Source organism: Trifolium pratense, linkage group LG6 (assembly GCF_020283565.1).
Source record: "Trifolium pratense cultivar HEN17-A07 linkage group LG6, ARS_RC_1.1, whole genome shotgun sequence".
Lineage (NCBI taxonomy): Eukaryota > Viridiplantae > Streptophyta > Magnoliopsida > Fabales > Fabaceae > Trifolium > Trifolium pratense.
The window spans coordinates 32,418,536-32,443,347 of NC_060064.1; the positions used below are offsets into that span (position 1 = coordinate 32,418,536).

The 24,812-nt window shown below is 34.5% G+C and overlaps 2 protein-coding genes across 2 annotated transcripts; one reads left to right on the forward strand and one right to left on the reverse strand.

Annotated features, from left to right (window-relative positions):
• Window positions 1–243: 243 nt before the first annotated feature.
• LOC123889872 (kanadaptin) lies at window positions 244–10,168 on the forward strand. Its single transcript, XM_045939382.1, has 12 exons — window positions 244–840; window positions 943–1,028; window positions 2,099–2,178; window positions 2,956–3,011; window positions 3,127–3,175; window positions 5,052–5,198; window positions 5,329–5,424; window positions 5,988–6,101; window positions 6,225–6,355; window positions 6,556–6,806; window positions 8,561–9,463; window positions 9,546–10,168. Exons 1-12 carry the CDS (start codon window positions 380–382, stop codon window positions 9,593–9,595), a joined length of 2,424 nt encoding a protein of 807 aa, XP_045795338.1. The 5' UTR covers window positions 244–379; the 3' UTR covers window positions 9,596–10,168.
• A 1,650-nt stretch (window positions 10,169–11,818) lies between these two features.
• On the reverse strand, window positions 11,819–24,538 carry LOC123889870 (DNA-directed RNA polymerase 2, chloroplastic/mitochondrial-like). Its single transcript, XM_045939379.1, has 19 exons — window positions 23,069–24,538; window positions 22,129–22,344; window positions 21,896–22,029; window positions 21,732–21,798; window positions 20,461–20,519; window positions 19,528–19,645; window positions 19,295–19,408; window positions 18,978–19,109; window positions 18,480–18,896; window positions 18,042–18,092; window positions 16,321–16,391; window positions 15,686–15,770; window positions 14,298–14,450; window positions 14,141–14,215; window positions 13,894–13,983; window positions 13,745–13,792; window positions 13,133–13,247; window positions 12,875–12,978; window positions 11,819–12,483 (listed from the first exon to the last, which is right to left on the reverse strand). Exons 1-19 carry the CDS (start codon window positions 24,290–24,292, stop codon window positions 12,373–12,375), a joined length of 3,384 nt encoding a protein of 1,127 aa, XP_045795335.1. The 5' UTR covers window positions 24,293–24,538; the 3' UTR covers window positions 11,819–12,372.
• Window positions 24,539–24,812: the final 274 nt, after the last annotated feature.

Here is a 24,812-nt window from a genome sequence, read left to right on the forward strand (position 1 = left end):
ATCAATTTTACAACCAAACATATACCCTCCGTTCCTTTTTAATTATCGTTTGAGAATTGTATAACACTATTTATATAATCTATTTTGATTATAATTATTTATTAATATATAAAAATAAATATTAACTCATAAAATGTTGTTTAATTTTTCTCGATAAATATTTTCAGAATATAAAATTTTCATAATTTTTTATAATAAATAATTAAAAAAAATATTAATGATCAAAAATCTAAAACTACTGTTAGAAAGGAAACGATTATATTAGAAATCAATGTGATGGTTTATCTCTGATTAGTCCTGTTAATTCGTACTTCTGAATATCCAAAGAGAAACAAATTCAAACCGTTGTAGTTAGTTGCTCTCAATTCTTCGACTTACAATGACGAACTCAATGGGTCCTCCACCTCCCAAAAACCCTAATCCTAATCCTCACTCTTCCCAATCCACCACCAATCAACCACCACTATCACCGCCACCGTCTCATTCCACCACCAATTCATCACTACCTGAACAACTACCACCGTCCGATTCCACCACCAATTCATCGTTTCCCGAACCACCACCACCGTCCGATTCCACCACCAATTCATCACTACCTAAAAAACTGCCACCTTCCGATTCCACCACTAATTCATCATTTCCAGAACCACCGCCACCACCGTCTGATTCCACCACCAATTCGTTATTTCCCGAACCACCTCCACCGTCGGATTTTAAAACCCCTAAACCTTCTCAAGGTGTAGCGGTTCCGTATAAGATTCCTAATTGGAGTGCTGCACCTTGCCATGAATTCTATCTTGAGGTTCTCAAGGATGGTTCCATTATTGATAAATTTAATGTGTATGTTTCTCATTACTTTATATATTTGTTTTGCAATTTTTTTTATTCTATTATATACTTGAACTGAAAATGTGTTTTTGTTGTTGTTGATTTGGTTCACAGGCATGAGAAAGGTGCTTATATGTTTGGAAGATTGGATCTTTGTGACTTTGTGCTTGAACATCCTACTATTTCTAGGTTTCATGCTGGTATGCTACTAATGATCACTAATTCTTGCTCACAGTTTGATATATATATATATTTATGTGCTTGGTATGTAAATTACTATTAAGGACAGACACATACACGACACTTACATGTAGACACTGGTAGTAATTTAGAAAAATGGAAGTGATTGTATGCAATGACACGTGTTAGTGTTGGTGTCTGACAAGTGGAAGACACCCCTTTAATTTGAAGTGCCGGTGATATATAGGAAACTAGTTTATTTTAGTTTAGTTTAATCCACTATAATGGCAATCCTTCAATTTGAAGTGTTTGAAGTGTTGATGCTATGCTACACATGAAACTTGTTTAATTTATTATAATTAACCATAATGCCAATGACACTAATGTGTTAGTGGAACTAAGTTTGAGACGGAAAAACCTGGCAATCTTCATTATATCCTTTGTGATTTGAATCTGACACGTGCGCACGCGCACATACATACACATTAGAGTATATACCACTGTAGCTGAGCGTTAGATGCTGCTGGGCAAATCAGTTAGTTAAGATCTTTATGTTATACTATAGGTAGTTAGTTGTAGCAACAATATACTACATGGGTACTAGCTTTGCTTATTAACAATGCCATTTCTTGACTGAACAATCTCAATGCCAAGAAATTTTAAAAAAAAAATTCCTTATAACAAGCCTTCTTGCTTCTTAGGACCACCACAGACTGGTTAACTTACTAGATGATCATATCTCATATCATCACATAACACCTAAGCATTTAACAAAAGCAAATACCTTATAATCTTTTTCTTTATGTAGTGTTCTGAATTCTTCAACCAGAATGAAGATTAAACAGTTGAGTTGTTCAGTTTGAGAAAATTAGACATTGATTACTTCCTGACATACATCAGATGATATAAACCCATCGTTGACTACCCTATTATAATGCCAATGCGACCTGATTACACCCATCCATTTTGAAAAGACCTGGAACTCATGTTAAACCTGCACATTACATTTGTGAATTTCACTAACAGTTAGACTTTCGAAAAAATGTCTCATGATTCTTACCTACCTAGACTTTTATTTGTCTCATTTTAGTTATACAGTTTAAGAGAAGAGGAGATGCATATCTCTATGATCTCGGGAGTACTCATGGCACATTTTTGAACAAAAATCAGGTATTGCATTGTTTTTTCTCCTCCTCTGATATTTTAATGATTTTTTAAATCTTTGATACATCAAATATGATTTTGTGATCCTTCTGTTTGATAACTATTTTCATGTGCAAAATATACCCTGTGACAGACATGCAAGAATTGTTACTTTTTCCATTTATGCCTTTGGTCCTTTATTTTTATATTTTGGATATATTCCTCTTCCTTCTATTTAATACTTTTAAGTAAGGTATAACAACGGTCTTTAACATGCAATCTACGCTACTATGTTGATCGGAGAGTCAGCTAAACATATTTATATGCTGGTGTTGCTCATTCAGATATGCTTTTGCTGAAACCTTTGTCTGAACTTCAAAGTCATGAACATAATCTCTCTTTCGTAGAAAAACCTTCATCTTCCTTTTTTGCTACTTGGTTTGCATCTAAATTGTTTCCACCTGCACCAAGTTCCCTCTTGTTTTTCCAGACCAATATCATGTCTGGACCTACTTTAACTTTAGCAGAACTAACCTTGGAAACATCTTGTATTGTACCCTCGGGTAAGCAAAATATATGTCCAGCATTATATTAACAGCTCTAAAGTTGGCAGAAATTGCGAGATCAATTGATACTCACAATCAATGCGGTATAATTTAACATTTTCACCTTGTAGTACCTTAGCAGCTTTTTATTAAAAGATTGGATTCAGCTGTCAGTAAAAAGAAAAATATCTGCAGATTTCTAACTTTATACTCTTTAGACATCACTGACATAGCTTCATTTCCTTTCCTATTTGTTTAGGTGGAGAAAAACACGTACATTGACTTGCATGTTGGTGATGTCATTCGATTTGGCCGGTAGGTATTTTTGTATTGAATTTTCACTTTGCTCACAAACAAGGATTTTTGTGTAGTTTGTATTATTTTTGTGCTTTCTTGAACCAATATTGCACATATGTTTTTCCATTTACAGGTCATCTCGGATATTTATTCTTCAAGGACCATCGGAGTTGATGCCTCCTGTAAGATCTGGTCTTCCTATGTTTTTCTTTTTTCATTAATTTATTGCCGTTCACCACTATTATTTGATGATGTGTCTTGATATTGTTTTAAAAGAGCGACAGTGTCATAGCTGAAAGTATTTTATGTTCTTAGGATTATGGACCTTCACAAATTTCCGGTGTTATGATTTCTTTATATAAGTTATTGTCATATTTTCTTGAGTGTTAGATTTTCACTTATAAAAAAAAGATCCTTTGAAGTGTGCTTGTTTTTAGATGATAAAGTAAGGATATATTCACTCTTAGATTTTTTTGTGGGATAAAATCTTGCCTTCAATTAAATCAATGGAGGGCTCCCTTTAGAGACATGCTCTCTTTTGAGGAGCCTGATCCCTATTTGTATGGTTTTTGGTTTAGCAAATGCATTCTCCACCAAGTTAAATTACCAAATATCAGCTTTGACTTTAATCATTATGGAATTAAATATATAGGATGAACATAGTAAATCTGTTCGGCACTCCGTTAGCTGTTGTGTACATTATGTAAATCCTTACTTTATTTACAGCATCCTTCATAATATGTTCTTGCACATTCTTGCTTATCAGATTAAACTCGACTTTTGAGTTATCCACTCATTCATTAGGCATGGATTTAAATTTCCGCAGTTTTGGTGGACAAATTTTCAACTATCATTGAAATAAAGCCAAGTCCAATATTTATTTTATCCATCTTCGTTAATCATCAACTATCATTGAAAATGGATTAACTATTATTCCCAACTTTAGTTAATTTTCAGAAGTTCCTAAGTCATAGCACTATCTTTCATTTTCCAGTTTCCTCCTTATGATTAGTTGTGCACGGTTGTTAAGAAAATGATTAGTTGTGTTGATTGTAATGGTAAAATTAGAATCATTTACTAAAACAATTGTAGTTAGTGGAGTAGTTAAGTGGAGTGAAATTCAACAAATATATGGCTATATAAATGAAAAAAATAATAAATATTGCATTGATATTGTAATGTGACAATTATTTTGAGACAGAAAAAGTGCAAATGAGACATTTTTTATGTGTCAATAATGCATTATCATTAACTATTCACCAAAGAGTGTGGAGCACTTAACAGAAGGTGAAAGTTGTGAACAGGGAAACAATGCCTCTACCTTACGTATCATCCGAGAAAGAAAATCAAGAATAAAAATATGGCAATAATGTCACGAATATCGAGGCCTAACTCATCCTTACAAAACCGGCTTGTAAGGTGAGGATTGCCTCCTCTTTATAAACTCTTCTCAAGAGTCCTATCTATCCGATGTGGGACTAAATTCCACCGAGTGTTGGCCGCTAACACACCCCCTCACGCTTCAGCCCGGCCCAATGGGCCTGAAGCGTGAACGATGTCGGAAGCCCAACGATAGACCCGATAGGCTCTGATACCATGTCACGAATATCGAGGCCTAACTCATCCTTACAAAACCGGCTTGTAAGGTGAGGATTGCCTCCTCTTTATAAACTCTTCTCAAGAGTCCTATCTATCCGATGTGGGACTAAATTCCACCGAGTGTTGGCCGCTAACAAATAAGACTGTCCGTATAAAGATGCCGTGCCAGAAACTCCTAACCCAATGAAAGATAATTCTATATTTTGAAATATATGGCTATAGACAACTACATTCTTACTTGATGTACTGTGAACATTTCCCTTTTTATTTGGCTTGTTTTGAATGGCATAATTTAAAATCAATAACCAGTTAGAATGTAACAGAAATAAAGAGAAAATGAAAAAAAGATGTGAGAGAGAATCTGAGAAAGTGAGAAGCTTCCTGTCTTGGAAATTCTTAACTTTGTTCTTCAGATTTTTGCTGAAATTAGCTTATTTTCTTATTGGTTTTAATTTGTAGGAGACAAATGTAAAACTTAAAAGAGAAATGAAGATGCGGGAAGTAATGCGTGATAGGGAAGCTTCACTCCGACGAGCAAAGCTGGAAGCATCTGCTGCTGAGGGTATATCATGGGGTATGGGTGAGGATGCCATTGAAGAAGATGAGGTAATTATGACACAGTATATGATCTATATGGTTCTTCCTTTGAACTACCTAATTATTTGTTCAAGTTTTTTATGATAGAATATACTTTACGTGAAAGCTCGGGTTGACCATTTTTGTCTTCTGATTTCAGGATGATGTTGAAGAAATAACGTGGCAGTCATATAAAGGACAGCTTACAGAAAAACAGGAAAAAACCCGTGAGAAAATAATAAAAAGAATGGAAAAGGTGTGTAATTATTGTTAATTTGGTTTCCTGTGCCGATTATTTCATTAATGAATTATAATCTTCAAATAAAATGCTAACTGTATCGCCTATAGACCTAGAAACCAGTGCAACTAATGCTTGTTCTCATTTCATCTCTTCCTAACTATTTGGAACCTTTTTCCTACTGCTGCACTCAGAATCCCTATCTCCACCAAGATAATATCCCAAACGACTAAACTTTTATTTGAAACGGGCCAAATTAATTTTTTTTTCCCTTTGCCCAGGTTTGAACCCTGGACCTCCCATTCCTTTAACCCTTAGCTCAAACCAATTGGGCTACCCAACCCACCCCTCCAAACGACTAAACTAAGAGGTTATAGCGTGGCCTCACAACTTAAAAGTAAATTGAAGTTATAGTCTCAAATGCAGCAGACATCTCCTAAAGGATGAGCATTGATGATGATATTTGTACCCACACACAGAAACTCTCCCCTTGCAACAGAATACATTGTCCTGTTTGGCTGTTTTTTAAGATGGTATACTCAAAAGATTTCCTGATATCTGTGTGCATTTGTTTTTTGCAGATTGGTAACATGAAGAAAGAAATAAATGCTATACGAGTTAAAGACATTTCTCAGGGTGGGTTAACTCAGGGTCAACAGACTCAGATTGCTAGGAATGAGCAAAGAATGGCACAGGTAATGTTGGAGAAAATTAATTAATCAAGAACCTTGCTTATTATTGTTCTCCATATTCTGTGATTGTAAATATTGATGCATGAGCACGTAAGCGGTTAAGCTGACATTGTTTTAATTGGATAGATATTGGAAGAACTTGAAAATTTGGAAGAAACACTGAATGATAGTATTAAAGAAAGTTTAGGTGCACGTACGGGAAAGCCATCTCATGGGAAGAAGAAAGGTGCAGTGGAAGAAGAAGAAGATTATTTTAGGTAAGAATCTCATGCTTGAATCAAGTGAAGATAACTACATATTTGATCTGCTTAAGGCTTTTGTACTTGTTTGTATTTATTTCTTCAAATTATGTGTTCCTTTGGGTCGATATTTGATCTGCTTTGCTTGGCTTTCTCATACAACACTTAAAATGATGTGCTAAAACTAACAGACATTTTGGTTATTCTGCATTGTTCAGCGATGATGATGATGATGAATTTTATGACCGTACAAAGAAAAAGCCTTCTCAAAAGAAGCCCGGTGACAACCAGTCAATCGAGACTGCAGAGACTCTTCTTGATAAGAGAGATACTATTGTGAAGGAAATGGATGAAAAGAATGAGTTGCTTATGACTGAGAAGAACAGAATGTTGTCCGAGAGTACCACACAACAAGCTGAGGTTGATGATTCACTTGATGCTTACATGTCTGGACTTTCATCTCAACTAGGTGATTGTTCTCTTCTTATATTAAGCTTTACACAATTACACCCCTTTAGTGTCTTTTGAACTTTTCAGGTTTGACATTCAAATGAACTTTTGTTTTTCCATAGTCATATGCTTACGGCAATGTTACTTTATGTATGTTCTTTACATGTGCTGTAACCTTGTTTTTAAAATTGTAATTATACTCATACGATCACATGATACAGTTAAGTTTATTCGTTCATTTCCTTAAACCATGGTAGTCAATCCCGGGCGATCCCAGTGGGATCCCGGTGGAGCAGAGCGGAGCGGAGCTCTGCCGGGACGGGATGGGATGGAGCGGCGCAGCTAAGCTTCTCGGTGGGATCCCAGCAGGTTCCCAGTGGACCGGAGCGGAGCGGGTCCCGGGTTGCCATCCCGGGTTAGGACTGAGATTTTGTTTTCATGGGTTTTAAAGGCCATTTTTGAAATCTCACTCATTTTAGTAAGGGTAAAATTGGTTTTTTACCTTTAAAACTGTTACTTACTCCTAACTAAACCCTAGCCGCAATTCATTCTTTCTCTCACGCTATCGTACTATCTTCTCTCACTCTCAAGATCCAAACTTCTTCAACCTTCATCTGCTGTTTCTTCTTCAACCTTCATCTGGTGTTTCTTCTTCAACCTCGGATGATTAGACTTAGACTTTATGATGAACTCGAGTTTTAATTTTTAGTTACTTTATTAATCTAAGTGTTGGAGACTTGACTTTTGCTTATTTATTTTGCTTGACTTTTGTTGGTAATTTTTAGTTACTTTATGATGAAGAAGGTGTTTTTTTTTTTTTGACAAAGATAAAGAAGGTGTTGTAGACTTGAGATTTGTGTTTTTAATTTTTAATTTATGAATGTTTTATGGATTTTGAGATGTTTGTTTAATTTTACATTAATTATATGTTTATAGTATTATTTATGTAATTTATAAATAAATAAAAAATAATAGCGGCATCCCGGCCATCCCGCTCCCCGGGATGCCGCTATCCCAGTTTTGGGGCTGGCCGCTCCGCTCCGGGATCCGGGATTAACTACTATGCCTTAAACATTAGTACATAAGCTTTCTACTGCTTGTTCTGAGTTTCACTTGTTAAGCCTTCTACGAAATGTTTGAATTTTGTGTTCGTTCTCTTACTGTAAATACTTTTTAATAATCATATTAAATAAAATAGACATGCAACAACTGCAAAATAAATACCTAAATCCATGTACAAAATTTGTTTGTTTTTTGTCCTTAAAATTGATTTTAGTTCTTGTTTTGTTTTAGTCCCTTTAAAATTTATTCTTGTTGGAATTGATCCTTGGCTCCCTGCAGTATGCGTCATATTGATTTTAGTCCTTATGTAGCCCATATTTCTTAAATATAATGATCCAACAAAAATAAATATTATAGAGACTAAAACAAAACAAGAATTTAAAACAAAAGTGGTATATATGCAAGGTCTAAAAGCCAAACAAATATTTTTACAAGGATTGGAAGTAAAAGGTGATGTATTTACAAAGAGCAAAAAGATATTTATGTCTTTTTAAATCTTATAATCTGGTTTATAATCATACGTTTTATGACCCATATCCTGATTTAGGTAGGATGTTGGTTTTGACAACCTTCCATGTAACAGTAATACTGATAAATGAATGTTTTATTTTTAGCATTTTCTATATCATTTTGTGCAACTATGGGTCTTAAGATGAATGTAGGTATTTGATTACAGTTCTTATCCTTGTTGATTTCTTTCTTTTATGTCAGTGTATGATAAAAGTGCGAAGCTTGAGAACGAATTAGCAACTCTTCAGTCTGAGCTAGATAGGTTATCCTACCTGTTGAAGATTGCTGACCCAACAGGAGAAGCTGCTAAGAAAAGAGAGTTAAAAGCACTAGAGCCCAAACCAGAAAAACCCGAAGAAGTTGCCTCTACTATCATGAAGAAACCACCTGCAGAAACCCAGAAAAGCAGTGAGCCTTGTGCGAAGGAAGACAACAATAAACCACATGTGGAAACCCAGAAATTTAGTGATGCTTGTGTTATGGTATCTGACAATAAACCACATGTGGAAACCCAGAAAATTAGTGATGCTTGTGTTAAGGCAGATGACTCTGTTAATGAAGCGAAACCTGCAGCCACAACTGTGGATTTGGATAAGTCACAACCTGGGCATGACAAATCGGAGACTGAGAATGCTGTATTTGTTGTCCCAAAGCCTCAGTGGCTTGGAGCTGTAGAGGACAGGGTTACAGATGATAAGCAACAGCTGGCGACCTCTCTTCATCCGCATGAGATGGACGAATCTGATCAGTTTGTTGACTACAAAGACAGGAACAAAATTTTGGGTGGTGATGATGATGCAAGCACTTCACTGGAATCTAGAATTCAGTCTGCTGCTCCTGGTCTAATTTTAAGAAAACGGAAGCAAGTTGAGATAACTGGAACAAGCAGTAGTGATGCCTCTCAGCAGTCGACGTCTTCCACCTCAGGTGAACAAACGGCTGAGGATGCTGTGGCACTATTATTGAAGTACAAAAAGGGACTATATGCTGCTGATGATGTAAGAGATGAAAGCCAAGAGAAGAGGCCTAAACGAGTGCTTGGGCCTGAAAAACCATCATTTTTAACTGATGAGACAAATAATGCAACATGGGTTCCTCCCAAAGGTAAGCATAATTAGGTTCAATATTCTTACCTCATGATTGAATATTCTGACCTCATGATCATACATATCTTTATTCTGTGCAGGACAATCAGGTGATGGGCGAACTTCCTTGAATGATAAATATGGCTACTGAGATAGGATGAAGTAAAACATTGTTCAGTGGAAGAAAGGAGTTCAGACTCTGCATATTTACCTGAGAATGTATCAGTGAAGGATCTGGCTGAACCTGCTCAGTATTGACATACTTCCGTAGAGCTGGATAATGTATGACTTTCAGCGACCTACTTTCTTTGCTAAGCTGAACTGAGAGAATGATCAAGTTTGTTGGTGAAAGGACTACTGTAAGTAGTATAACTGAGAAAGGGCAGGGTATAAGGTCTAAAAGTAGTTAACATTGCCGGTTGAGTTCGACTTTGCTTATTACTAATGACATGCCTCCCTCGTGTACAGTCACATGAATTGCATAGCGAGTTGCTTTTGTTTCTATGAGAAGTTCTGAATCAAGTGGCCAATACTACCAATGAAGATTAACCCAAAAATCATAGACAACTGCTGCTGTCCTTTGGAAACATATTTAAGCATTTAAGCATGAGAAACATTTATTATTCGATAACAATTTTGTTTCGCTTGTTATTTGCTTCCAGAGGAGAGTAAAAGGTTATGGTTAGTATTAAAAAGTAATTATATAAAAAGAAAGCTTTTGCAATTTCCTCTGTCTAACTATCAATAATGCGAATCATAATAATTCATTCGATGTTTTCTTCTATCGTGAGTTCGTCCTTGTAATAACATATTAAAGTAACAATATTCGATCGCTCAACAATCAACATATGTCGCCAGATCTATCTATGAGAACAAAATTGGTATCTAAATTTTACAACTAACTGATCCTTTTAATTTTGAGAACTTTAAATTTAATACACCAAACATAGTTAAAAACAATACTCTTAAAACCAATTTTATAAACCAGTTTGGAATCTACGTTTTGAATTTGGTGTAGTTTTGGAATGTAGTTTTTTAACCAAATTTATATTGAAAATATTTTAATTATAGATTCTGAAAATTTTCAAAATAGATATTTGTGCTCGCCACCACACACTACAATTTCCTTCGCCCTTCTCTTCTTTATCCTCCATTAGTTTTATTTATTCAATTAGACGTATAAAATCCTAAACAATTCATGTATATGAGGTGCCCTTCTCAAATTTCTCATTTATATAACGTCCGCTAAATAAAATAGAAATAAACAAGGTGCGTGAGATATACATGGAGCGCAAAAAGAAATTTCTATATAAAAATTGTTTATCTCGGGAATTATACTTTCAAATGTCTATTTTTTTTTTTTCAGTTCCACATACCTCAGAAAGTACTCTTTAGCATGCTTTTAACTAGTGAATGTTCCCTACAATCTTGAGCTACCATCTCAATATATTGATGCTCATAACTTAGCTTCTTTGGCTAGATTAGTGGGAAATAGAACTTGGGTAGGGGCAGCTCCCAATGCTTCTGTTATGTCAAATTATGCAAAAAAATCTGCTACTAATTGTATTGTGTTTGGCTGTTTTTCAGCCTTTTTCTAATGAAAGTTTGTTTCCTATAAAAAAAAAAAAAAAAAAAAAAAACTAGTGAAAGTATATTTCTAAACACTATCCAAAAATATAGTTTTAGAGAGGGATTATTTTATCTATAAAGATAAAAATGAGGAATTCATTAGTTTAAGGCAAATATCGGCCTAATGATATGAAGGAGTTAATCTCAACTGATGCTCTTAGGGTGGCCTACCCTAGAGCTTAGTTCTTTTTGTTTCTTTTTTCCTGTCTTAGTTTATGTACCCAAAAAAAATGAGGAATTTTACAAAAACGTATGAAGGTGAAAAAAGAAGCTCTCATTGTTTATAGACCCAATGATTCTTGCATTTCATTAGAAAACAAAGAGCAATACAAAGTAGACATTGATAATAAATTGAAAGCTAAACCCTTCCTCTATTGTTTTCTTAAAAATCACACCCAATACATAATATCAATTAATCATCTACTACATAAAAATTAACCATATATTAGTACATTAACCGTTAATAAATAATAAATGATGCATACATGTGTCAAAAAATCATTTTAATTTTTTATACAGAAAAGTATAGACCCGTTTAATTGGATTGAAATTCACTCTGCTGGTATTATAACTGAACAAAGTCCTATGAAATCTTCATTCAATCCACTTTTATCACTTCAACTGCACATGTCAGAGATAGATGTACGGTTGAGATTCTATTGCAGAAAATTTTCATTGCATGAAACTCAATCTTCCTTTAGTCGTTTATTCATGACATTTCATCAAATCCAATGGCAAAGAGGAATGTGAAACTTGTAAAAATAATTATTTACTATAACTCATGTTGGTACACTAATTCAAACATGTCCTATATTTACAAGAGAAAAACTTGTATAGTGTATAATTCTCTGCAGCTATCCTATGGCTTAATTTTCATGGTGACTAAGGAATTGAATTTGGTAACATTTTCTACTCAAACTGTGAAAAGTTCCCCAGATTCTTAAATAAATAAATGAAATCTATTGTTCGCGCTGTAGTGACGGAAAATGCAAACTTTAACTTAGATGTTGCTTCCCGAGTCCTGATTGTTGCATATTTGCACCAGCTTCAATAGCCCTCAACCGTCATAAAGAAATAATCATCTACGCATCAAAAAGTAGGATGAACATGTCATCGTCCCACAAGGGTCATCCTAAAAACCCTCCATGCCCTTGAAGATATATATACAGCCACTGAAATAGCCCCTACAATGAGTACATACAGAAGATATATCGTTCTTGCGCCGAGCTCACACAGACAACTACTGTCAGTAAGGGCTGAAAGACTGAATCCAATCCAAGCTAGCTTATGAAGACAGTATCAGTTGAAGAAATATGGTGACTCTAAAACTTCGTTCATGTCAAAGTCTCCACGTTCAGGTAAAGGTGGAAATGATAAAGATGGGAAAGATTCTTGAAAGTTTTCCAGTAACTGTTCACAAATTAAACAAACAAGAGGTTAAACAATAATGTGAAAAAATAAAAAATAGAATAAGGTGCACAGTTCAAATCAAATTCAAAATCAAATAAACTAAGATACACTATTAACCAATAATAATTCTGAATCTTGTTAAATAACACAATAGCATGGTTTTTGCATCTTTTTCGTTTGGCTTAAAACTAGGTGAGGTAATACGAAACAGGATCAGGAAAGAAAGTGCATTTAAGTCTTTTCTTTTTAAGCAATGGAGAAGGTGGAAATGAAATATCTGCTGTTTATTTACATACAAATTTATACATAAGAAATAAATATCACCAAAGTAAAATATACTCAAGAACAAGATATGCATAGGATATAAAGAATGAGCAATTAAAGCACATACATTTTCAAGAATCGGGGCTTCATAAAGTTCTACAAACTTCTCTCTCAGTATTCTGTTCATATTATCAACATCACACGCATGCGTCCAGTATGAATCATGAACCCCTACAAGCATATAAATCAATCATTGATCACCAGTGTCACAATTTTAATAGATCGAATATGCATGGAACCATGAGTTCAGTTAGTAGTAGGGTTTCCCTCATAGCTTAGTAGCGTCTAATACAAAAACTAAGGAAATAGTCTAAAATGGAAATACCTGCAAAACTCAAGCCTGCCTTTTTGCAGGCAAGTGCAGTCATCATCATATGAGAACCATCGAGTGAGTGAACAAAATTTGGTGGAAATGCTGTTCTTTGCCGCTTGACCATGACCTAGAATATTTTAGCATAAAATTTAGATTTGGAGAATATAAGTCAAATCAAAATACTAATTTTCTCCAATATTATAAACCATGCTAGAAATGTTTGCAAACTTGTTTATATGAAGATATTAAATAAACTGGGTACATAAACATAATAATAATAATAATAATAATAATAATAATAATAATAATAATAATAATAATAATAATAATAATAATAATAATAATAATAATAATAATAAATTAATAATAATAATAATAATAATAATAATAATAATAATAATAATAATAATCATCATCATCTAAAACTCCAGAGAAACGTTTGGTCTGCAGAAGCCTGTCATTCAAGATAGTCAGAGCAAAATGCTCGTGAATGACATGTGCGAGTGTGTGAAGCCCAACAGGATCATAATCCCCAAGCATGATATTTTATGTTTTTTATTCAATAGTTATTTTATGCGGTAATTACTTTATGCGTCAAAAAGCCAATAAATACTGTTAAATTACCTTATCTGTTTCTCGTTGCAATGTCAACATCTGAAGTGAAGTTTTGACCTGCAACACATATAACAATAATTAAAGCTTATTGAGACAGCTAGAAATCATGAGAACTTTACTGATGATGTAAAATTCCAGGAAAACTATGTTGCACTCACAATATGCCTTCCTAGTTTACGGTAAGGTTGTACCACAGGAAGTCCAAGAGGAGTGGTCCAACGCACCGGTTGATTTTCAGATGCAATTACCTGTTCCAATTATCTTAGTCATAATCATAGCATAACACAATTAAATAACTCTCCCTCCCTCAAGAGATTAGCATTTTATATCCATCCTTTCCATTTCTAAGTGACAATATGCACCGTCTATTGTAGACATTTAAGTAAAAGGAGTACTGTAACATACTTTTGCACAGTCACCAAGCCAGTTCATGATACTACGTGCGCCTTGAAACATTTCCTCTAAGGCAATTAAGGTTACCTGAGAAGAAAATTAAGATGAAACAAACACTACATAATTAACAAGGACACAGTATTTAAAACAGCCATTTTAACCCTCTAACCTTTGCAGCATAACAAGCAGCACCAAAGAGCTCTGAATCATCTGCAATAGCACCTCTTTCTTTCAACCTCCTCTTTATCTGTTCACGTGCACCAATATATGTGACACCGTACACTGATGTCATCACTGTCTGCTTAACCATTTTTCTATCGACCTAGACAAAGTTCAATCAGCGGGAAATCAGTTTTGAGATAAGGAATGGAAACGAAAAAACACAAGCATTGACTAGAATTGGTCAGGGAACAAATTATTTTCACTCAGGTTTAGATTCCAGGTGAACTATATTTTGTTCTTTCAACAGCTACAAGTCCCAATTTCTCCTTCTAAAATATGAACCATATCACACCAAACAAATAGCACATAACTTCCCGTAAAAAAAAGGGTAAATAGTGTCATACCCCCCTGCAAAATAGGCGAGTTTTGCGTTACCCCCCCTGCAAAATATTTTTTTGAGATTACCCCCCTGCAATGTCAAGATTCCTTGCGTTACCCCCCTGGCTCAACAAGTGGGCATATGACATGGACGAATCTTGACGTGGCATGACACGTGGAAATTAATTTATTTTTTATTTATTTTTAATTGCCAACTCAGTAATTATTTATTTTTTAATTAAAAAAAAAATGAAAAAAACTTTTTTTTTTAAAGGAACTTTTTTTTTACGGTAACTTTTTTTTAAAGAAATCATTTTTTTTAAAGAAACTTTTTTTTTTTAAAAAAAAACTTTTTTTAAAGAAACTTTTTTTTAAAGTTTTTTCTTAAAGAATTTTTTTTATTTAAAGAAACTTTTTTTTTTCGTTCCGTTCATATGCAGCGATTGTTCTTCGTTTTCAATTTCAATTTGAGGTTAGGGCAAAGCGATTGTTCTTGCGTTATTATGTGATTGCAGTTTTTTTTTTTGGTTACTCTATTATTATTATTATTATTAGTTTTTTGGTTACTATTATTATTATTATTAGTTTTTTTTTCATCTTCGTTTTTTTTTTGGTTACTCTATTATTAGTTATTATATATATATAAGAATTTTTTATATATATATATATATATATAATAACAACTTTTAGTCAAAAAAAAAACTTTCTTTTAAGTAAGTTCATAAAAATATAACAACTTTTAAGTTTTTTTTTCATTTTTTTAATTAAAAACTCACATTAATTAATGAGTTGGCAATTAAAAATAAATAAAAAATAAATTAAATTCCACGTGTCATGCCACGTCAAGATTCTTCCATGTCATATGCCCACTTGTTGAGCCAGGGGGGTAACGCAAGGAATCTTGACATTGCAGGGGGGTAATCTCAAAAAAATATTTTGCAGGGGGGTAACGCAAAACTCGCCTATTTTGCAGGGGGGTATGACACTATTTACCCTAAAAAAAAAATAGCATATAACCTGATTCATCAAAGTCTTTGCATGACGAACATCAGGAAAACTTGTGGGGTCTTTCTGAGCATCTATTCGCATGATTTCTGCTACCCTGCACAAATATTGTTTGTTTATGATTTGTTTTTACAAAAACTACCTCTCACAATTCAAGTAAAAAATAAGTAATAAAATATCAGGAATATCAATTGTTCTATAAACCTCCTTAATTTTTATAAATGAAATTTTAGTAGAAAGAAAAATAAATATGTAAGAGCACAATAAGATATCCTCCTTAGCAACAAATGAACAAAGTGGTGAAACACTGCTTCCATTTATCTTCAAACTATCATAAAACCCTTTACAAAATGCAGGAAAGTCTGCATGCTGTCTATAAACACTAAAAGCAACTGCTACTTCTAGGTTTGTTGAACGTAACCCACAAAGAAGACCTTGGATACTTCCACACTCACCAAAATTTCCCAGATATAAAAATAGGTCAAATAACTAATTGAAACTAAAACCTTAAGCTCTTCAATAAAAAACAATCCTCCTCGATAAAAAATAAAAAGCCATGGAGAATATTTGGCAATCCAGTGCTCAAAAAGTTCATTGTTGGTATCTTAACTTTTAAACTATATGTAACAATATACACAAATACTCACCTAGCTGCTATTCCCGAGTAAACATCAGCCGGCTTCTCTCCTGCAACTAGATTGACAGCAGCAGCCCCTATCTAAATAAAAGTACATAAAAATAATAAATTATATAGACATCTACCATCTGCAATATGGAGTAGTTTTGTTCAAAAATGAAAAATAGAACACATGCTAAGGTTGACCACGTACTAAAATAGAAAGCATTTCATTTTTGAAATATTTAAGAGTTCTCGCAAATCACACGATAATCATAAATGTCCACTCAAAAATCGATACATGAAACCAAAAGCATATGTTTCACCCAGAGCCATTTTTTACAATTCACGGTTAAAAAACCCAAATAGCAATAACATGCACCAATCATCCCAAAAAAATGACCGTTAAGTGAACTTTCTAAGAAATGGCGCAAGATATGAAGCTAGATTTGAAAGAAAGTGAGGGAAATTGTGGACAAGTGTTGGGTTAGCAAGGAAACCTGAGTAATCAGTTCTAAGTATTTGGCTAAATGATTCATCGATTGATGATTCAGTATGATACACAAATATATACATATAAAGATGGAGCCTTTGATGGCACAAATAGATTATATTATAACAGAATGACAGAATATGCTGAGTCAGCTATCTTCTAACAATACAGTTAACAACTGTTTATACAACTAAGTATATACTGACCCAGAGACGGACCTACGTTGGGTGGTGTGTGGGCTTAGGCCCCCACTATATTTTGAACAATTTTTCATATATATATTGATGTATGTATTACTTATTTGTTATATTTATTTATTGAATGAATGTTTGATTAATTTTTCTGGTCTACTCAGTAAAATATGAGGGATGGGCTGTCCAGTGGTCTTAATTGGTTCCATTTTTCTTCACAAGATATATTATATTATTATATATCATGGTAATACTAAAATGTTTTTGGTATTACTCTCCAATTTTTATGAGAATGACCCTGTTAATTTAGAGATTGGCCGCAAAATAAGTAAAATTTAAAGAAAAAAAAATTGTTCTCCCCAAAATCAAACTCAAATTTTTCTAAACAATAGATTCTAAGAGGAGTTCATTAACTCCTTGAACTCAACTACTTCGTTAAAATTAAAATTTTTAGAATTAGAATGAATATATATATCGCCCCCACTACTTAAAGTTTCTGGATCCGTCCCTGCTGACCCCTGTACAAATACAACTGTTACAAATACAACTGTTACAGTCCAACCTTATATTGAAATTCAACTTCTATCAGAAGAAGAAAGGCAACAATGCTTGAACTCAATATCGCATGTCAAAGAGGCTTGATATGAACCGGCTATCTCCAAAGTTTAAGTTGTTGAGTGAAAGCACGTGAATGCATTAATACCTAAGTCAGTGTTTTTACATGGTGGCCATGGCGCCAACCTGGCGGAATTTTTTAGAACCTCCAAATGCAATTTATGAAGGGATGTACGCCATGACAGCGCCATAGGCCGCCGCTGCAATGACGTGTTTATATGACGGATTTTTGGCCTTCCGCCACCTAAGTGAAAATATACAAAGTATGATGTAATGTAACTGTAAGTTACTCAAGCCAAAATCATTTTCAACAACCATCAAAGTCTTGACACACAGTTACATTCAGAAGTGATATTCATTCCTTAACTTGATCTTTAATACCTAGGACTAAGTACTTGAAACTCATAAATTGGAAAAGGACACAGGGAAAGCAAATTGACAAAGGTTATTTACCTTGTCTCTTCCTAAAGCAGCATAATGTTGCAAACCGTTGCAGGAGCCATCCTATGGCAAAAAATCATAGTACAAATAGTGATTAGTTAATGAACACGGTACATTATAAACGTTAATAATGATAACAATGAAACTTGACAACGACGACTATTACATAAGATGACTAACTGGTTTGGTATGAATAGATTAAGCTGGTGACTGTTACACAAAACAATGAGTGCCTGACATATGAAGAAAAATGATATAGAAAAATTGAAACTTATTTCTTTTCTTCATTGTGGAGTGCGGTGTCTGTTTCAGAAGAAGTACTCCACTAGTAGTTTCAACTCAATTCATACAAGACATTGCTGTGTCAACCTCAAAAACGCAATCCAAGCAAAACTATGAACACCCTAGCATATTTTGATATGTCAAAGTTCATTCACACCATAAAAATACCTGATGCACTGGAATATGTGATATAAATGATTCTGGATCAGAAGTGCTTAAGGCTTCACTTAGAGTTATGCATGCAGCTAAGAACTGGAATGGATCTTCTGCATTCAACCACCATCGTCTCCCTTCCATAGTTCTTTCAGCAGAATCAAATATCTCATCAAGATGATTTTCGATAAACGCTATGCGACCTTCATTAGATAGTTTATCAACACCGCCACCATATAGATTTGCCAGGTGTATCTTCAACCACTGCAGACCAGACTTTCCAAGAGGGCGTCCATCCGCAAATTCCAATATCCCTCGGCATAAATCTGAACCGAGGTGATTTAAGTGTGGATGCATTGGATATGCGCGACCGCGAAAATCAACGTTGTGTGGGTAGTAAAAAAACTCTTCATCCTTCATTTTACGTGCTACCTGCAACCACAGATATAAATGAGTTACTCAACAAAAAATAAGGACAACAAACTAATGCACATAAAGGTTAAGGAAGCATACAGCCAGTTTAAGTTCTACGTCACAACGTTGTGAATATCTCTCTCTGTTCTCTTTCTTCACAGATTTGACCTTCCATTTCCATTTCTTTTTCTGAGCTTCATCATCAGTTTCTGGCTCCTTAGGTAAATCCAGCTGCAATAGAAAGTTGAGCACCATTTCAAACAATAATCAACCATAAGTTTCTTTAAGTATATAATACAAGATTAATAATTCCTAAATCTTGAGTATTTACACACAAAAAAGTAAAATAAGCTAACAACCAACAATAAATATCCATAAAAAACAAAAAGAAAAAAGCAACTTATAGTTGAACTTACATCACTGCGGTCCACCAAATCAGCAAGTCGGCCTCCACTAGCCCATATCCTGTCCACAATACTGAGCACGTTTTTATTTACCCTCCATTTTGTATTCCCAAGAGTATCCAGAGCCTAATCACAAGAGTTTTAGATGTTTATTTATTAAAAAAATTCTTACATCGACAAAAAAATATGAAACAAATATAATATAACATTACAAAAATTGCATGAAAATTATAATAAATTCAGACCTCAAATACAGGCTCTAGTTGCTTCCTAGGGGCTATCTTAACAGCCTCACGTTGCTGCTTGACTCCATGAGTACGCATGACATAAGAGGGTAAGAACAAGTGCCCACCTTTGTCATAACTGTGAAAGTACATCATAGGGAAAATCGAGAATCAGAACCACGATAGTCATTCATCAAAAAGAAGAAAAACAGCAATATACAACGTTTTGTAGACATAGAACTTGTTGGGTCACGAAGGAGTCTGGGGGATCATCACATTGGGCATAAATTAAGGCAACACGTGAATTAGACACCGCCACATCTTAACCCAAAACGTTAGCGCATTGGGTATATGGGTTCTCCCACTTATGTTGCTCAACATCCACTTGTTCACCCAATGTGGACTTTAACCCACACTTTGATACACAACCAATCTCTCCCTCAAGGGAGAGTTCATCCATTCATCTGGGAAATCTCTCCCTTAAGCGGAAGCTTTTTAATTCACATGCACCGTCGTTAGCACACAACTTCAACAGGACACTCTGGCTGACCACCACAATGTCAGGAGGACTTTTGATACAAGAAGTCGGTCGAGCCATCGGCTCTGATGCCCACTGTTGGGTCAGAAGGGGAGCCCGGGGGATCATCACATTGGACTTAGAGCAATCACACATGTGAATTGGACACCACATCTTAACCCAAAACCGTAAGGCATTGAGTATGAGTCCTCTCACTTATATGTTGCTTAACATCCACACGTGAATATGGGATTTCTGACCATGGGCTTAGTGATTGATTGTGCTGATTTTTTTTTACATGATTATATTGGTTGATTAAACCACCAAGCCCCAATTTATAACATAAGGTAAAAGAAAAGTTTTAAATCATTCGTAAGCATAAAATTGATAAGCAAAAGTTAAGCAAGACAGCACCAAAACGTGTTAAGTTATAATACCCTGTCCACTTGATTGGTGGAACCAACATAGGCATATAAGGAATTACCATACTTCTTGCCTGTTGAAAAAAGAAGAAAAAAAAATCAAGAATTTATAGAATCCGTGAAAATCGGAGATAACACTTTTAACATAAAATATACAAACAGTGTAGGATGCAATCGAAATTGAAATGAAATTGAAATTGAAATGAACAATATACATAATGGTGTTTATTGATTCTATACATAAAAGTAAATTGAAATGAAATCGAAATGAACAATATACATAAAGTAAATTTTACATTATTATACTTGTGCTTAGTAGGGGGAGTTAAACGCACAACCTCTTATCTCTCCAGCCCTTCTATTATTCCCAAACCACCTTATCATTCCACCAAACAATATACATTACAGAGTAGTGTTGTGACTGGAGTATTTGTCCTGTGCTATTATGCATATTATTATTTGGTGCTTCAGTGAATCATACACACCATTAGTAAACAACGAGAGAGAGAGAGAGAGAGAGAGAATGACAAGAACTACAGAGCATATTGCTGGAGATTGCTCCCTCAATGGGTTAAGCAAGAACCAAATTCATCAGCTTGAAGATAAATGTCTATCTTTGAATATGAGTATAATGAACCAACCAAATAAACCACATGACACCAAAAACAGCCCATCTCTGCGATGTTATCAAGGATTTATATCTTTTTACGGATGGGTTGTTCACTTAGGATTATATTTCAGGTAGTCCCCGGTAAATCACAAAATATCGTCTTTCTGACCAGTGGGATTATAAATGCATTAAGTTATCCAGTATATAGAAATAATATGTATTTAAGAGTGTAGGAAAATGGTTAAATTTAAATTGTCAAGATTTTGCATTTTTGCTGAAGCTAGATTGTCATATATATATATACCAACTTTTAATTTTTTGACAGCATATACCAACTTTTATTCTTCTCATACATTTTTCTCTTATCTCTTCACCCATATTCCCACATATCCTATCTTTATCGTCTAGATCCTATGATTCTTCTGGTCAAGCATTGACATTATTACATGCTAAAAAATTTCTAACTTCGATTCAATTCAATAACTAAATATATCAGTTACAAATAGCAACACTAGAAACACTTGAGATGCCCATATTGAAACTCTCCTTTCCAAACTAAAGCCTCAATAACCTGAGAAATAACAATACTAAATATGCTGCTTAAGATATCTATAATGGTGAGCAATTCAATTTGAATTTCAACTAAAAAGAATAGAAGGCAATAGAATATACTTACAGTTCGGTCAAGCCCTTTAAGAATTAGAGGATCGCATTCAATGACACCATATTTTCTGCCTGTTTTCCTGTTTAAACAAAACAAAACAAAAAAAAAACAGAGAAACAATAAAAAAATGCTGCTGAAAAATTTAATTTAATCACGAGGCAGAGATCAAAGCTCACCTTGCTCCAATTGTCGTTGTTCTAAATGTATGAACAAATGCAGGACGGATATCAATTGCACCATCCTCTGACTGATCTGATGGTGGTTGTATATATGCTGTTTGCGTCAAAAGTTCAACCAAACGGCTTCCTACCTGTGCAATGGGGAAGAGGATATGATCTTGTTATTATTAAGAAACAACAAATAAATAGCAACACGAACATTTCGAGTGTGTGGAAGAGACTATATAGACCTTTGTCTTCATAACTGGTCCCCATGGTTTTGTATCATCGAGGCCCTTCATTATTCCTTTCACTGCAACAAGCTTTTGCTTTTTCATCAAATTAATGACTTTTTTTCGCAGTTTCTCCTCTTCCTTGTTGACTTCGGTGGACTCAACTGTTTCATTTTTCTTGCCTTTATCATGCTTTTTCTTTCTAGTCTTTTCCAAGAACCTGTGTATTCTAGCCTACAGTGTAACAATATGCAGATATAATATAAGGTTACACCAATAGCAAGAGAGTGGATTAGCATACTATATACATATAATGCTATTCCTAAAAAATCTTTTTGTTCAGAATAAATGGAAATAAAAAAACTTTTTGTTGTTAGAAAGACCACATCTTCAAGCTCATCAAGTCTTATAGTTCTGCATACTCACTCGCACATGTCAGTGTGTGAATGTGGTTTGCAGGGAGGAAAAATGTGGAGCAGCAGATGATGCACTCCCCATTTCGGATCATTCACACAAAAATCCCCACAAAAGACTTCTCCCCATTTCCATTTCATGATTCCCACCCCCAGTTCCAATCAGATAAAGCCGACAGATACCTGTCAGGTAAGGAATCACCATTCCTACCTCCGAAACGCATTGTAAAATAACAATATAAAACACTTCTTTTTTTTGGGAAAAACTGATAAAAACTTACAATGAAAAACAGAATGAAAGCCATAATTTTGTTCGCCATTATAGGTCACTCTGTGGATCTTTGCCTACTCGATATACTAACCTCTCTTCTCCCTCAAAACCCCTCAAACTTCTCCCACACGCTCATGAGTTTTCTATGTGTGTTTCTCGGTCTAAATAACATGAAACTAAATAATTCTAAACTATTTCAATCAACATATTGATGCTATTAATAACATGTGTAGTCCGAAAAACAAAAACAAGAAATGCAGTTTCCCACACTCACCTCTTGCTCAATGGCATCACCTACGGTGCAGACAGTTTGGACAACCTTAGTAGTGCCAACAGATCCTCTCTCACTTCCTGTCATCAACAACGCCATCATCTTATGCATAGTAATTATGGCCATCTTTTCAGGCGGCAACTGAAGAAAGTAAGGCGCGTAAATTGTCCTCTTCTTTCCACTCTGGTACATCTCTTGCTCCTTCTCGATTGCATCCTTTAAAGGCTCGAACCAACCAAGAAATAATGACTTCATATACGGCAAATTAGGTGCCAACTTCTGTTCACACATATCAGTCAAAAGGTCCCTATACTCCTTTGCAGCTTCTTCCCACACTTCAGTCTCTATCTTCACTTGTCTTTTCCTTAACTCCTTGTATTTCACCTCTGTCATACCATTCCACCTAACCTCATAATTTTTTCTCTTCTCTTCTTTCTCCATCTCCTTCAACAACTCTTTAACTTCCTCATCCGGGGCATAAACTTCCTTCGTAGCAGCCTCATTTTTTAACTTAAATTCATCAATCATTCTCCTCTCTTCTCTCTCCATCTCCTTCAACAACTCTTTAACTTCCTCATCCGGGGCATAATCCTCAACCGCAACAGCCTCATTTTTTAACCTAAATTCATCAATCTTTCTCCTCTCTTCTCTCTCCATCTCCTCCAACAACTCACGAATTTCATCATCAACCAATGCAGACTCTTCCTCCAAAGAAATCGCCACCGCAAAACTAGAATACCCTCTAGCATTAAACCCAAAACTCAAATCCTCAGAACAATAACCACCATCAAATTTCCTCTCTTCTTCAACATCAGTAGAAGAAACAGCCTCAGCAACACTAGAGTACCTTTTAGTATCAAATTGACAAAGAAAATTATTAGAACAACAACACCCACCAAAATTCTCAACTAACTCAAACCTAGACTTATGATTATGAAAATTATGAACATGCCCAGTAATGTTCAATTTTCTGGGGTTACATAAAACCTCAGAATTAAGAGGAAAAATCGAATTTTGAGAAAGAGCAAGTGGTGAATAATTCAAACGAGGACGAAACAAGCCTCTATAAGCTTGTTTAGAAACATTACGCCACATGTTTGATGAAATGCCTGAACGAGTTTTTTTGAAAAAATGATAATTTTGTAAAGGGATAAGAGAATCGAGTCTCTTGTTGAATGTATCAACGGTGGTAGTAGTGAACATTAAATTGTGCGGAAAAGTAACCATGGAGTGAAATGGATAGAAGAAGAAGAAGAAGGAAAAGGGTGAAGAGAAACAAAATTCATAGATAGAATTGAGAATTGAGAATTGAAATATATAATGACGCCGCCTATAAGATGAAGAAGAAGAAGATGATGAAGATGGAAGGTAGGTGCGGTTATTGGATACTCAAAAACCCTTCTTGCATTGTTGCTCTCAAATGGGGTTTTACGATAAAATTCATATACAGTTTAAATAAATATCCACTTGCATAAACTATAAAAATTAAAATTTACTTTTTTAAATTTTTTTTTTCTTTGACACAAGATATCTATCATTTGAGAGTTTGTTTATTTTATATTGTTTTTTCACTAAAAGGGCTTATAGCATATCATTGATTAAAATGTGTTCGATACAATTTGGTATATCAATCATAATTTGGATTCTAGGTTAAGATGGGATTGCCGTAGCAAGGCGTGAGCAACCTCATTTGTTTATCTTCTTACAAACTCAACACTAGAGTTTATATAAAAAAAAGGAAAAAAGA